This window comes from Chionomys nivalis, chromosome 2 (assembly GCF_950005125.1).
Source record: "Chionomys nivalis chromosome 2, mChiNiv1.1, whole genome shotgun sequence".
In the NCBI taxonomy this organism is placed as follows: Eukaryota; Metazoa; Chordata; class Mammalia; order Rodentia; family Cricetidae; genus Chionomys; species Chionomys nivalis.
The window spans coordinates 14,630,475-14,646,206 of NC_080087.1; the positions used below are offsets into that span (position 1 = coordinate 14,630,475).

Here is a 15,732-nt window from a genome sequence, read left to right on the forward strand (position 1 = left end):
TCATTATAGTAATATAGTATAAAGATTGAGTTTGGCAAAGATGATGTGTCAACACCCTGACAATTCCAATACTGATTTAAAAAAAAAATAATAAAACTATCATGGTCACTGTTTAAATGACGACTACTGCACCAGAATTCAGTTGGACTCCTTCTGTTTGTGTGTTGCTTTCATCCGTTAATGAATAGAGAAACTGCCTTGGCCTAGTTGATAGGGCAGAACTTAGGTAGGCAGGGAAGACAGAACTGAATGCTGGGAGGAAGAAAGGCAGAGAGGAGAGAGACACCATGGAGCCACCAGAGACAGACATGCCGCATCTTTCCCGGTAAGCCACTGCCACGTGGTGATATACAGATTAATAGAAATGGGTTAAATCAAGATGTGAGAGTTAGCCAATAAGAGGCTAGAGATAATGGGTGAAGCAATGTTTTAATTAATACAGCTTCTGTGTGGTTATTTCGGGGTTAAGCTAGCCAGGCAGCCGGGACAAACAAGCAGGTGCTCTCTCTAGCAACAGACTCCCCAAACATTGGGGCTAACAAAGCCATTATTCTAGGTTATGAAATACATACTTTAAACAGTGCTTTCTCTAGATGATATGTAGATGGTATCATTGATATATATCTTTAAGGAAAACATGTTTAAGTGAAGGGGCTATGTACCAGTCACCAAATTTACAAATGATTGCTTTATGTGTTTTGTGAATTCTCTCTCTCTCTCTCTCTCTCTCTCTCTCTCTCTCTCTCTCTTTTCCAACTTCACTGTAACTTGGCTCTATGCTTCTATAAATGAGCAAGACTCTGGTTTAAATTCAAAAAGTGTTATGAATTTTTATGGTCTTAATCCCAGTCCTCCTTAAATACTCAACTTTCTAGGATAATTCGAATTGTATGTTTCTTGGGAACCAGGCTTGACAGATCTTAATGGATTAAATAGTGTTAATTATGTCTTCCAAAGAAACATTTTTGCAACTCAAGTGGGATTCTTGACTGATGAGCCATTTGGTAAAGCACAGACATGGTTTTTGTCTCTAACTTCCCCCCAGCCCCTTGCTTGCTCTTCCACTCATAAGGCAAATTGATCCAAAGTGTCCACTTAGCCGAACCCTGTCTCTTGGGATTTATGAGACTCGGGTTCTCTAAACAGAACTCCTAAGCGGATTTTGGGACAGCACAACCCTGCCCTTCCCTATTTTTGCCCCTTTCGGGACTAAGATATAAAATATAGTTTTTTTTTCCTAAATGAAAGTAAAATTGACAGTTTCTTAAATTTTCCCATGGTATGTCAGAAATCCTTCACACTTCCAGATTTCGAGCAGGAAATCGGTGTTCTCCACATAGGAAAAGGAACCGTTGGTGCATTCTGTCAGCGACTCAGGCATCCAGAGGCTGTCTTAGAAAGAGCCGATTCTTACGCTGAATCCAACAACCTCAAAGTGGCAAATTGACAAGAACAGAAGGGACAGATGGGAACAGTATTACGAAGGGCAACTCCAAAGAGTTTGAGATTAATTGAACAGTGGGTTGAGAAATATGGAACAGTTATAATTCCAAATGTTTGAACACCAGAGATTGGGCATTCCCACAGAAGGAAGGAAGGAAGGCCTTTCTCTCCCCATGAGAGAAAGCTGTAATGTCTTAACAAGTACTTTAGGGACCTCCTTAGCCTGACCTGTTTCTAGGCAAGCCTCATTCTTTTCCTATTGCCCCAGAGCTGTTGACTGATGGATGCTTATGCATCCTGCTGTGTCCAAGGCTTTTGTTCCTGGTGACTCCTCTCTCTGACACATCTGTCCAGACCCCTCTTCCATTTCCCCATCTTCAGGCTGCATGAAATTCTATTCCCAAACCCTTTTGCAACATGAGCACTGTTCCCTAAGGTCAGACTTGCTGGCTGCAAATCCCTATAGTCCGGCATTCCAAAGGCCAGTCTGCCCCTGTCCACTGGTCTGTCAGAGCAGTCACTCTGGCATGAATGTGAACCTCTGGCATAGGATGCCTTCTTAGACTAGGAAAAGAACCCTTCAGGCAAGTCATCTTCAAAGCGGGAAGCCGCGGCATGAGTAGAGCGCAGCAGGGCTGTAATCCAAACTGCCGTGGCTCTCAAGAGTTAGAAGGTGAGAGAAGCATTGGTATGGGAGCTCCAGGGGTGGCAATGGTTCCCAGGAATGGTGCAGAGCACACATACCTGAATTGGGAAAAACAAGATAACGTCTAGGATTCACAAGGGCTAAAGCCGATGATCATCGTACTTTTGTACATGGCTATAAGGATTAGTGTGCCCAGGCTTTTATTTACAGGCCTCTAACTATACAAGGACTGGGTGAATTCACTGGATCTGAAGCCCATCACTTACACAGTTCTATCCGGACCCCTTACTCTTCTGTCATAAGCATCCTATCATAAAGTATATCCCCTCAGCACTCGAGGCCTACTAATATATAGTTGGCTCTCCATATCTTTGAGCTCTACCTATGTATAGTCAACCAACTGAGGACTGAAAATATTTGAAAATAAATATATCTGCACTGAAAAATATATGTATATATATCCTTCTTATTTTTTTTCATTATTCCCTAAACAATACAGGACAGCGAATATTTACCAAGTTGTTGTTATGGTTTTATAGACCAAAAATATTATTTGAAATATATGAGAGGGTGTGTGTAGGTTATACACAAATATAACCTCTGCAGGTTTGAGCCTCTGCAGACTTTGGTATCGAGGGCATGGGGGAGGCAGCCCTAAAACCTGGAATGACTACCAATCATATCACCACAGTAGGCATATCCGATTATAAGACCCAATCTCCTCCTGGGCATTTCATGGCACTTTAGCCTGGAAATGCCCGTCTCAAGTCCCCTGGATTTAATATTAAATGAATGGGGACAGTGGGAGGAGACTGAGTTTTAAGACGTTTGCAGAAATAAAGCTAACTTGTTCAGCGTTTGTTCCCTTAACCACATTGACCATATGACTCTCATCCTTCCCAGGCTGTCTTTGTACAGGGCAGCATCTTGTCCCAACAAGAATAAATACAAAGACAGATGAAATATGACACTTGCCCTAAGTCACAACATTGGAGGCATCTGCTAATAAAGTATTTCAAGCCCTGTTTAAAATATTTTAAATATATAAATGGTGATAGTGAGTTCATCATTTGTTTATAGATGGTTCTTATGGTTGTTTTTTAATGTCAACTGATACTATTTTTTTTAATTTAGGCTTTTCACATAGCTTTACACTGGGATGAAAGCCTGGATGTGGTTACAGGCTTAAGGCAGAAGACCTCTTATGGGAGACCCAACTGGAATGATGAGTTCAAGAAGATTGCTTACAATCACCCCAGGTGAGCAAAACCCCTTTCCTTTACTTGCCAGGATCCCCCCTAAAGTCCAGACAAGTTGTCCCTGGGAAGAAAAGTTAATCTGCAATCAGAGCTGATAATCTTGGTCCAAGTTAAAATATCTACCTTAGAAAATGTGGCCATGGCCGTCTCATATTTCAGGAACCACAAACCTCTGTTTAACTGCCTGAAAAGTCTCAGACAATTATCGATTATGCTGAAAGATCTTCACGCTTAACCTCAATTTAAAGATGGTATTTCTTAAACACCATATGCCTTCAAAAAAAAATCTTTTGAGCACAGTTATTCTCTAATTACCCAACTAGAGAATTCAACTCTATCCAGCTCTACAGTGTCTAGCACGTCTAACAGAAAAGCAAAAGGTTTTCTCAGACAAAGCAGGGATTTGGCATGATGCTAAAGGACCCAGGTCTAGAGCCGGGTTTTTAAGTGTCTGTCCTGGCTCTCCCATCCCCGCTGGTGTGCCTGGGTCATCTACCTACCCAGCACTGGGTCAGTCTCCTCTCAAAAATGTGAATGACAGTGCTTGCCCCCAAGGCTTCTGCAACAGAAAAACAAGCGGAGCATCTAAAGCACCCAAAACAGCAAGCAACCTTTCATGGCTGCCATTGCATGGTCTTCACCAATTGAATTGTTTTTACTATTATCATAGCTATATAGCAAACTTTAATGCATGGAGGGCCTTGCCTTGGGGCCCCAAGACTGGAGTACAACCTATGACTCCTGATTACAAAAGCTTCTATAGGTAGTTTATTTTAGCTTTGTTTTTAGAGCAAATGTTAAGCTCGGGGAACAAATTCATGCTCAGTATTGTATTCTTAAGTCAACACATGCAATGTTGGAGAGCTTGGTAAAGTATAATTCACTGAGACAGAGAGTTATCCGTCCTCGCCACTAGGTCTTTCTCTGTCCTGACCTTTGTCACCTACTCCATGCATTCATACTGTCTTCCTATTTGAGGAAAGACTACAGGGGAGTAGAGAAATGTGCCATATGGGCAACTAGAAACAAGAAAGGGTCAAGGCCCTGAGTCAAGGGATATTGTTCCTGTCATGAGTCAGGGGCCAGTGAGTGGGACAGAAGGATAAAAGAGGAAGAACGTCAAAAGGTGGCATTTAGGTCAGGTGACAGGGGACAACAAAAGACTTTGAATATGATGCCAAGAGGAAAACCACTTAGAGGTATAAGCCCAAGACTGACATGGGATCACCCTTGTTGCTTAAGAAAACAGACTGTAGCGGGCCTAGGATGGAGGTAGAGAGTGCTGGAGGCGGTCGTGAAAAGCAATTTGATTCTGAACATTTTCTGGAGGCGTAAATTGTTGATGGACTGAGCCATGACCCAAGGGAGAAGGAACCCTCGCTCTTTAGCATGGAGATGACTGTGAAAATTACTGTGTAGCAGACAAGGGCTATGGGAAGTTTCATTTTTGATGTCTTGCTTAAGATACTTAATCATTCAAATGTCTAGAAGGTGAGGCATGAGGCGGGATTTCAGGTAAGAACTTTAGCTGAGGGTATCAGCGTGTAAACTGTGTGTGGAGTCCCAACAGTAGAAGGGGTGACCAGAGGAGAATAGCAAGAGTCCCAAGATACTTTACAGCCAGGGTGTGAGAAACCACAATCTTTATGTGTACATCACAAAGTTTGATAAACATTGCTCTTATCTACCTTAGCAATCAAGCCACTTAGGGCTTCTGTTTTTTTATCTGTTCCCTTTATCTGTAAATTAAACCGTGTTTCTGACCACTTCTCCATCCTCCATGATTGCCTGTGCATTTTTTCACTGGTCTTCCTTCATAGGAGCCCTGCTTCATTAAGCTCTCTGTAGTTTCCTAGTGCCTTATTCTGCTCTGTGGAATTCTTTTATGGTAAATGCAAATCGTCTTTTGGTCAATTCATCTCCTTTTCATATTTTTTCTTATATTCTCTTTGTACCAGAACCTTGCCATTCTATCTTTATTGGCCACCTCTGTGTCTGCCTGACTTTGTTGAACCTGCTATTTTGACAGGTATTGGGTGAGGAGAGGAAGTGAGGAAGGAGTGATCAGGTAGCATTAAAGGCTCATGAGCATCCAACCACAGTATCTTTGGTTCATGTGAAGTCACTCTGGCTTCTGTTGCCCCATGTGCTGTTAGATGGACTTCTGCAAACTGAGAGTACAGCTTGTGCTCTGACAGTCTGCCAGGGAAGCTTTCGGGGACACAATTAATAAAAATTCAGGGTTAGAAATCGGGGTTCAAACTGAAGCCCCGAAAAGCAAAACAGCCAGCCACTGGCTCTTACCTCAACCTCAATCTGAAAATGGCGATCCTGCACCCAGGAATCTCAGAATGATACTGAGCCTGAGATCTGTCTCCTCCTGTTTTATAATCTTCTCTAGGGCTGGGATTAAAGGCATGCACTGACTGGTTTCTATGGCAACTAGTGTGGTACTGGCATTAAAGGTGTGTGTTACCACTGCCTAATCTATAAGACTGACCAGTAGGGTTGTTTTTCTCTTCAATATTCAGGCAAGCTTTATTTATTAAAATACAAACAAATTGCTGCTATAGATACCCAATACAAGAACGTTCTGTGAGTGGCTCAAAACTGCTGAGCATGTGACAGAGGGGAGAAATGAGTAGAAAAACTGCTTTGGTCTAAGAGGGGCAGATTTCTGACAAGGAAGTCAGATACAGCTTTACTTCTAACTGCAAAGTCAAGGGAAGGAGGATCCGTTGCACAATGTGGTAACCTAGCTTGTCCTCCACAGGCTCAGCTTCAGGTGCCTTGTTTGAGCTGCCAACCCATGACAAGTGGTGCTGGAAACTGTTCCGTGTCATCTCATCCTGGCACTCACTTGTTTACTGTGCTTCTTGTCTTGGCTCTTGTTTGTAGCCGTCTTTAAATCTGGTGCCGGGGCACCACCTTATCTCCAAACATGAGCCTGCATCCCAGCAACGCTGGCTCAGGAGGCTCAGAACTCAGGTCCTCTCAGCCCCAACCCAACAATGGGTGTTGGGTCTCAAACTCTCAAACCTCTCTCAGCCCTGAGAGAATGCACCTTACCTTACACCTACCTATCCGGTAATTTCATTTGCAATTCTCTTAAAAAGCTTATGTGTAGAAACCATCTTGTTATATGCTCATAGGTAAAGCCTAGATGGTTTTGTTTCTATTTTCTCATTTGGGAGGGGAAATGCCATTTTGGACAGATCCATACCTTTAGTTTTCATGGATCACAAAATGAATTTTCCACTCCCTGGCTCCAGGTGTGAGAGAAATGAGGGGATATGCCCTGCACACAGATGTGTAGAGGCCAGAGGACAACCATGAGTGCCATGCTTTAGGCACACACCCCTAAGGTTTTTTTGTTTAAACAGAAAAAGGGGAAATGATGGAGGTGGGTCTTGTATCTTATCTGTTGCTTTCATTGGTTAATTAATAAAGAAACTGCTTGGCCTCTGATAGGGTAGAATTTAGATAGGCGGAGTAAACAGAAGAGAATGCTGGGAGAAAGAAGCCGAGTGAGGAGTCGCCATGATTCTCCCACTCCAGACAGACGCAGGTTAAGATTCTCCCTGGTAAGCCAGCTCGTGGTACTACACAAAATATTAAAAATGGGTTAGATCAATATGTAAGAGCTAGCCAATAAGAGACTGGAACTAATGGGCCAGGCAGTGATTAAAAAATACAATTCCAGTGTAATTATTTGGGGGCATAAGCTAGCCATGCGGGCGGCTGGGTGCCGGGGACGCAGACCTGCCGCTCCTATTACAACAAGGGTCTCTTCTTACTAGCCTAGAGCCCCATTTTTCAAGTATATCAGGGTGGCTGGCTGACCAATGGGCCCCAAAGATTCATCTGTCTTCACCTTCTCAGCAACTGGGATAAACAAGCACTGACTCTTTCCATTTGGACTCTGGCAAGTATGAGATATCTCCATGGCCTATCCTCACATTGCAGGCTTTTGAGACATATACCTTTAAATTCATGGAGATAATAGCCTCAGGCTTTAGTATGATTGCAGTGCATTGATACTGCACTGTGTTTCTCATTGTTACGATATGAAGTTTGCAGCCCGATGGAGAAGGACTTTCGAGTCAGTTCATTAAATTATCTCTCTGCACTTGGAGGTTGTGAGCCAGAAACACAGAATGTCAAGAAGTCAAAGGCAACACCAGCCTTATACAAGCCCTGTTCAGAAAATGCTGTTCTGTAGAGACAAGAAGTGACCTTGTCCAGTGTTCGCAGTGATTCGGGAGTTGAGGACAGTTCTATCTAAACTGGGAAAACTGTGACCACTTTCATTTTCCCTGTCACGGTCGTCAGGGACATGTTCCCCCATGCCAGAACCCACCCACCCCACCATCAGAGCACACAGTTCTCCTTACTGGCTAGCAGCACTTCTCAGCATGGTAGCTGTGCAAACTCTCTTTCTCTGGTGCATGACGACGTTGTGTCTTCCAGGGCAGACAAGACCCCAGGAGTTAAGTCACTTCAGAACCAAGATATTACTGCCTATCTCCTACCTTAAAATAAATAAAAAAAGATTTAATATGAGATTTGTAAAGTTTGAGACTCTGGAACACATTGGCTTATTAAATAGCTTCAAGCATCAATATAATTAATATTAGATAAATCCATGCAAATCAATCATTGTATCATCTCTGGAATACCAGGTCCCTGGGACATGGCAAATCTCCAGTGTGAAGCTTAACAGCACCCTTCTAGAAGACTTTTAAAATGACCTCCTGAAAATAATTTTTTTGTTTTTCTTCTTTGTAAAAGGAGATTTATGCTTAATGAAGCTTTTAATGAAGAAATCACAGAAGGAGAATGCCAATAAAATCTAATTTTTAAACAAGAAAATCTAATATTGAGAAGTATTGCAATGTGCTGGCCTTTGTCCAGATAGAAATGAATACACAATTCAATCACTGCTCTGCACAAAGGACAAAGTAGCATTAATTTTCTTCAAGACGGTTATTAGAGAGATAAACAGTATGTTCTCCCCTGATTATGTCATGGAGATGTTTGTTCCCAAGCCCACTTGGCTACCCTCACAAGACAGGCTTGTCCTGCCATTAGTTGGTATCTTTTGGCAAAGACGGGTCAGGAAGAATTGCTGGATTTGTTAGTGGCCTCAGAAAAGATTCTTTGTTCTCAAGAGCCTTTGAAGTAGGCTCTCAGCCATTGCTATTCATCAGCACAAAGGTAGGCATTCTTAGCACAAACCCCTGTAATCACATTTACCTGTTCACGCAAAGCCAGAGTTTGCTCCTGTCCTAAGAAAGAGTTGAATCAAAAGAACTGAGGGGAGAGGAGGCAAAAAAAAAATTTACAGAACATGAAAAACAGCACCAAAAATAAAGCTCGAAGGGAAGCAGATCAAAGCGGATTGAGCGAGTTCCAAAGGAGCCAGAAAATTGTGAAAATAACGGTAATAGAGAAACAAATTGATGGCATCAAAATGAATACAAATGAGGAACAGGAGAGGCCATTTTAAAATAGATCAAAGACTAGAAGCAGAAAGCAGCAAAGTATATTCTGCTGTTTTTATCTGTAATTAATTTTGGTAATTATATCAGTTGATTTACAAAAAAAAACATGAGTATAGTTCTAAAAGACAATCACAAATAGCAAATGAGTTTGTACTTAAAGAGGTCATTTCTTGCTATGCCCAAACTCTCCGGCATGTGATAATTGCAAATTACTTCAATTATACAAGTGCAGAAAAGTATTCCAAGCACACAAAGCAAGTCACCCTCCCATTAAAGTACAGTGGGCTAATGAATGCCTGCATTGACACCTAGGACTGATTCATCTATAGAAATGTGTTTTGTACAAAAATGGAAGCTGTGTTTCATTTTCTATAAGCAACCTCAATAAGCTGCCAACCTCTAGACAAGTGTTCAGAAATCAGGAAATCATTTTCCAGAAGACAGGCAGAGTGAAAATAAATATAACTTTGTCATATCTCGCTATTTTTTGACAAACACACATTGTTCATCTACTCACCCTTGTGGGTCTGTGGCTCAGCTGTTGCTAGTTAATTGACTAAGAGGTTTTTCCATGGGGCTTCAGTCTTTGATCTTATGCTTCAGAAAATATTTATAGTTTGTTGCTCTTGACTTATCTGCTAATATCTTCGCCATACCTTATAGGTGTGAACTTTATGTAATTAATTACCATACAAACTTCCAAGATTTTTTCAAGTTTTCAAAAGTTCCATACGAATGATTCTTTAATAATGACGGGAGAAGAACAAAGAAGATTGTCATTTGTGTTAGAACAGAGGAACCACCCCAGACATGACAAAGGTATCAATGATGAGGACTTCTAAGCCATATAACACGAATATATTTTAGACCCCCATTCTTTTCAGAAATGTAAAAAATACCTTTTTACTAAATTGAGTAAATGTGTCCATCTGGAATCACATTTGCTTGTGTGCACACCCTTCAATTCTCATTTGTACATGCATATGTGCAAAAATGTTGTTCTGTGGTATTTTTAGGAAATTAGCATTCTGATTATAGCATACAAGGTCCTTTATCTAACAGGGTATCCTAAACATTCGTTATATGGCGAAAACTCTCAGAATACTCAAAGAAATAAATTCAAATGTAAATCTAGCACACAATAAATTATAGCTTTATAAGAACAGTAAAGCTACCATCATGGATGATAGAAAATCACCCCCATACCTAAATGTTACCTTTTCCACCAGAGGGCATCTAGCTCACTGGTTATAGCCTAGTAAAAATTCAGTGAAAAGTACTAGACTTGCTTGTTGTAGGAGGACTAAGTATGTAAGTAAATAGTCTAGATTTATTACTCTCCAAACTTACTTTGATGACTTTATTCCAGCAAACTAACAGTTATGGGAACATTTTTTGGTTATTTCTATCTTTACATGCCTTAGTGGAACAAGTGTAAAGAAAAAGACAGGATGAAGAAAAATTGTTCTCTGGAATCCGATACTATGAATCAATGACTCCCCCTCCTCCTCTTCCTCCTTCTCTTCCACCTCCTTCCTACCCTCTCCCCACTAAGGGAAACAGCTTTAATCTCTCATATCTACTGGTAAGCATGAACAAGCAAAAGGATGATGAGGTGGAGTAAACAGAGACGAGACTCTCCTAGGCACACCACCCTATGTGTCAAAAGAGATAGCTGCTGGAAAGTGGGACAGAGAAGAGGCACACGGTGTTTTGTTAGTGATTTCTACAGCTCCAGATGAACAACTCAGTAATGAGAACGCTGCGTCCGTCGCTTTTCTTATCCCATGACCAAATACCTAACAAGAAGCAACTCAGAGAGGAAGGGCTTAATCAGGTTGCTAGTTTGCGGATGCGGTCCGTCATGGCGGCAGGAACAGGAGGTGCTTGTTCACATTGCACCCACGGTCAGGAAGCGGAAGAAGATGAATGTCTCTGCTAGCTTCCTCCTTTGCGTTCAGACTGAAACCCCAGCCTATTCAGGGAGTCATCCCTCCTCCTCAGTTAACTTTCTCCGAAAATTCTCTCAGACCTCCCCCGGAGGTGTATCTTCTAGGTGATTCTAAATCAAGTTGACAGTCAAGATTGACCACTGTACACTCTGAGAGAGTCAGTGCAGATGGCTGCTGGGCATTGCCTGGGTTGCAAAGGGAGAGAGCTGGCCGGCAGAACCATCATCTGTAGTTATGAGAAAGATGGTGTTGTATAAAGTGTAATTATGTGATAAATCATTTGGAGGCATTTCTAATGAAAAACATTCACTGGGAAAGATTAACCAGAACTTGTGTGTCCACTGTCTAAGCAGTTTGTAGCTCTTGGTCCTAAGCCCTCATAAATCTGAAGGAAGCTTCTGTTTATCGATTTTATTTGCAGAACACACTCAGGGTATAAAGTAATTTGATTTTTTTTAAAACAGGGTTTAGGGTCTGCCCCAACAGGGTTATAACTTACTAAGCATAAAAGCCAACACATAAAAACAAACATACAATTTAAAGAGAAAGGGGCTCGTGCCAGCCAAATCTGCGAATCCGGAGAGGTGGTGGGAAAGCTCCCAGGCACACCCACACTCCCATCTCTCTGCTGGGCTGAAATCTCCTGGTGGGTGATATTTTGGATGCCTCTCATGCATGGCGTTGCTCAACTGTTTTGAGAGGGGGAAAAAACACATAAATCCCACAGAGAAGAACATGGTGGTTGTTTAACAAGTACAAGGGGTGGGCAGAGGGGAAAGAGCCTTCTCTGCCGTTTGCCAGAGCTCAGAATAATTATGGGAATGCGAACCATTTTTCTCAGCCTCTGTGAAATCTGTGCTTTTCCCATCAAAAACAGTCACTCAGCCTGGTCGATGCTGCTAATGTTATCCTTGATCCAGCCCCACATGCGTGTGCAAGCTTTGCAGCTTGCAGGCTGTAGACTGGAGGAGAAACGGCATCTAGTGTTTTTATGCTTCTTTTGCACAGATTCTTCTTTTTTAACGCTAAGCAATTGTGGATAATTAAATTTTTATAGAAGAATTTTTTTCTTTAGCAATCCCATTAGGGCTTTGCTGAATTTGTCCATTGCCTCATAAAAGGGGGAAAAAAAACCCTGCCACATCTGTGCCTTAACCATTCTGTGCAGATTTTCTCAGCTCCATGGTTTATAGGATGCATTCATGACCAGGAAATCCCATACTTGGAGTCATAAATGCCAAGGTTGGTATAATCAAGGTGAAGACTGTGCCTTGCTTGGGGACAGCAATGTGAATAGAGAGATGGTGAAGGGCTGACCACTAGGTCACAGCCACAGGGTAGATAATGAACGGCCTTTGTCAGACTTTCTGGTGATTGCATAACCATGACAGCTATAGACCCCGAGTACAGGAACATCTGGACTCTGCTGTGCAGTGCAATAGCCACCACTTCAAAGAGTCGCGAGGGCTGGGAGTCACTGGGAAGACCAGTGGTACACCTGGCAGGCCACAATCAGAACACTTTGAAATGGAGTCCTAAAGCCAGGGCATCAAAGAACACCACAGGCTTCTTGAATAGCGACTGTGGCTACAAACGAAAGAGCAGTCACAACCTGTTGGGAATAAGCCAGTGGCAACCTCTGGTACATTCGTGTTAATGGGAGAAATATCACCACCCATGACAGCACCTTTGAAAAGGAATGCAAGGGTACCTCTGGGCATCGTGCCCAGAGCAGAGCTGTGACTCCTCATTGGGAAGGACCGTGCCTGACCTTTTTCACTCAGCTGTTTCTGTCCACAGCTCTAAAGACCAACCCACTTAATTCTCTTTGTGCCTCCTGTTCACACCCCACTTCCCATCTCCTGTTCATCTCTGTGGAACGGGGAAAGCTCTGCAGACATGCGTGCTACTGATATCCGAGGACTAACAGCTACAGAGCCCACCCTGGACCAAGCACAGGCCCAAGGCAGGGCCTGCCATGCATCGTTTCGTCCTCAGAGAGAATCTGGGAGTGCAGAGGAGACCCTGAGAGGAAAGGTCTCACATGCTCCAGATTACACACACGAAGCAATAGGGCTGTGGAGAGATAATTAAAATATCCAACACTTGCGGCAGTCGAATGATGAAAACATTCTCCTCCTTAAATGATCTGCTTTCTAGTTCCATAAACACCTGAAAATCGTCTCAAGTCAAATTATTCAGCACAAAACATTTTTTGAAAAAATTTATTTTCACAAATTAAGTCATGGGAAGGATACCTTTGAAAGTGGCACTTGGACATTTTAGATATATTTTCTTTGTAAATGAAAGCATATGGTGAATTTCTTTGAAGCTAGCTGGAAAGGTGATCAAACCGTCACCTTCTAACGTGGGCGGCATGGTCCGGGAGCATGCTCTTCAAGCAGGGCTCTGATATATGGCCGAGAATCATGCTACTGTATAAGCGAGGAGAAGAAGAGCTACACAAACACCAACAAAAGCCAGGTGGAAGGAACAGAGGCAGAAGAAATGGGCTGGCCCTGAATCTGAAGAATTTCTCTGAGGCAGTATGGCTCATAGAGCCATCTGCCTCAATATTACCTGGCTTCTTACCAAACATACTCTTCATGGATCCCAGCCAAAGAGTCCGCAACTTAACAATCTGCCTAATGATTTTATACACAGTAATATGGGTACTTTCGATCTAAACTTGAGTAACTACTTCAGCGTATGCTAGAGACTAAGGAAAGAAGATACCACAGGGCACAAGAACCTGGAAGACAAGGGAAGAAAACTCTGGCCTTTGTACTTTCCAATAGGGGTTGGCATGTCCCGAATTCAAGAGACAATATAAACCCCTGAACCAGTGCCTCTTTACACAGGGGCAGGGTCACAAGGGACAAGAGCACTCTTGTGATGCAATGCACCGCTGCGTCTTCCGCACTAGTTTCTGAAAGGCAAGGGTCAGAGATTGCAATGTTTGGGAAACTTCATATTCAACAGTGCTTTGTCCCTTCCCTGTCTTCATTTAAACCTTCTTTGCAAATTGAATTCTAGTAGGAGAAATAAATCAAGCTGTTATGACTTTAATATAAATTTTATTATCTATAAAAATGGCAAGGTTGGACAAGACGTTAGTCATAAATGACCCTTTTGAAAGACTTTTTTGAATATACTGTCTTATTTTGCTTTCATTAAAACACACAATGTAATTGTTACCTTTTTTACATATGCCAGACCTCCAGCCCTATCCAAGACCATGTAGGCAATAATCAACATGACCATTTATTCATTCCTTCAGCAAAGGTATAGTCTCTTTCTACTTAGACCAGGACCGAGGATGAGAAAACCGAGTCGACAGTCCTTATCCTCCTGTGAGGGAATTTACGCTCTATCCACAGATCCAAGAAGATGCTGATTAAGTTCATCTGACCAAAACCCACTGTATCATAAACCCCTGTGCTTTTTGCACAGTTCCCTCCAGCCTCTCTCCTCTTGGGTCCCTGGCTCCTGTGATTCTGGGAATCACAGGGCTCTGGGAATCTTGGCGGGAGCAATGTGCTGGAAGCAGGAAGGATGCTAAGAAAAGAGGAAGTGGACACAGACAAGAAGATATATAAATAACCTTGCCACCATGTCTGCTTCCTAATTGCTAGGCCTGCCGTGACTTCCTGCTGGCCTTGCCTTGGTAACACTCTTCTTTTCTTACCTTACCTGCAGCAGCAGCATTGGCGTGTTCTTCTGTGGACCCAAAGCCATGTCGAAGACTCTTCAAAAGATGTGCCACTTGTATTCCTCAGCGGACCCTAGGGGTGTTCATTTCTACTACAACAAGGAAAGCTTCTAGATGCTGAGGTAAACTGAATGTGCTGTGCAAGCCGCTGCAATCAAAGAGGTCAAGAGTTGGGAGATTTTTTTTTATCCCCAAAGGGCCAAACAGCAATCATTTTAGCTTTATGAATAGTATGGGTTTAGTCTAATCTACTCAACACTGTGGTTCCAAGATGCTAAAGTAGCCACAAATGTGAACACATCACAACGGACTGAGTTCTTTTATCATAAGAATTTACTTAAGGCCACTGAAGGTGAATGTCATATAATATTTTCTGCCATGAAATTTGTATGTTTGATCATTTAAAAATGTAAAAGTCGGGGTTGGGCATATAGGTGAGTGGCCAAACACTTAACTAAAATGTGGAAATCGTGGGTGTTTAAATGTAAAACGGGGGCCAGATTGGGCCCGTGAAGTGTAGACATGATGTTAATCAAAGCATGGTTATAACTGGGTAGAACCTCTGACGTTTTTCTACCTTGTACAACAGACACATTAAAACTAAATTTTGTGTTTGCTTTTCTCTTTTTCCTTCCTTCCTTCCTGATTTCCTTCTCCCTCTCTTTTAACAAACAGTTATAGCTCAACTCAACTTCCATCCCATAAAACAGCTGAGACTGCTTTTTAATTTTCGCCGATTTGGTCTTTCCACGCCGTGGTGCTGGTCGGAAAGCTCACATCTTACAGCTTCTCCCCACCAGTGTTAATGTTTTATATATCTACTGATTTGAAGATTACTGAGCCCCAGACGGCAACAAATAGATGCATTAGTGGCATATTAAGCCTTTTATTCTGGCTTTATATAGAAATTATTGACTTCAGAGGACGCCTTTGACATCCCTACGCCTGTTAATATCAGTGTCTAGCTGAAACTGCTTAACGGCCAGCATTGGGAACTGTACACCGCACCTAGACCCTTAGCTTCTAGGTAATACAGCATAGGCAACAGAACAAAAGCATTTGCTGCAACTAAGACCAGATTGTGATTTTGACTGTTTCTTATCACTGTGGGGCATCATAAAAGAAGTGAATTGGCCTGACATACTTTGATTTTACAAAATCATTTAGCTACTTAAGTTTTTTCATGTGTTTCTAAAATACAAATTGATTATTTACT

The 15,732-nt window shown here is 42.2% G+C and overlaps 1 protein-coding gene across 1 annotated transcript in view; it reads left to right on the top strand.

Moving 5' to 3' along the window:
• Nox3 (NADPH oxidase 3) overlaps positions 1 to 14,630 on the top strand; it is a 61,712-nt gene extending 47,082 nt beyond the window's left edge. The window contains exons 12-13 of the mRNA XM_057762617.1: positions 3,224 to 3,348; positions 14,504 to 14,630. Of these exons, the coding sequence (XP_057618600.1) occupies positions 3,224 to 3,348; positions 14,504 to 14,630 (252 nt within the window). The remainder of the gene's footprint in view (positions 1 to 3,223; positions 3,349 to 14,503) is intronic.
• The last annotated feature ends 1,102 nt before the right edge of the window (positions 14,631 to 15,732 follow it).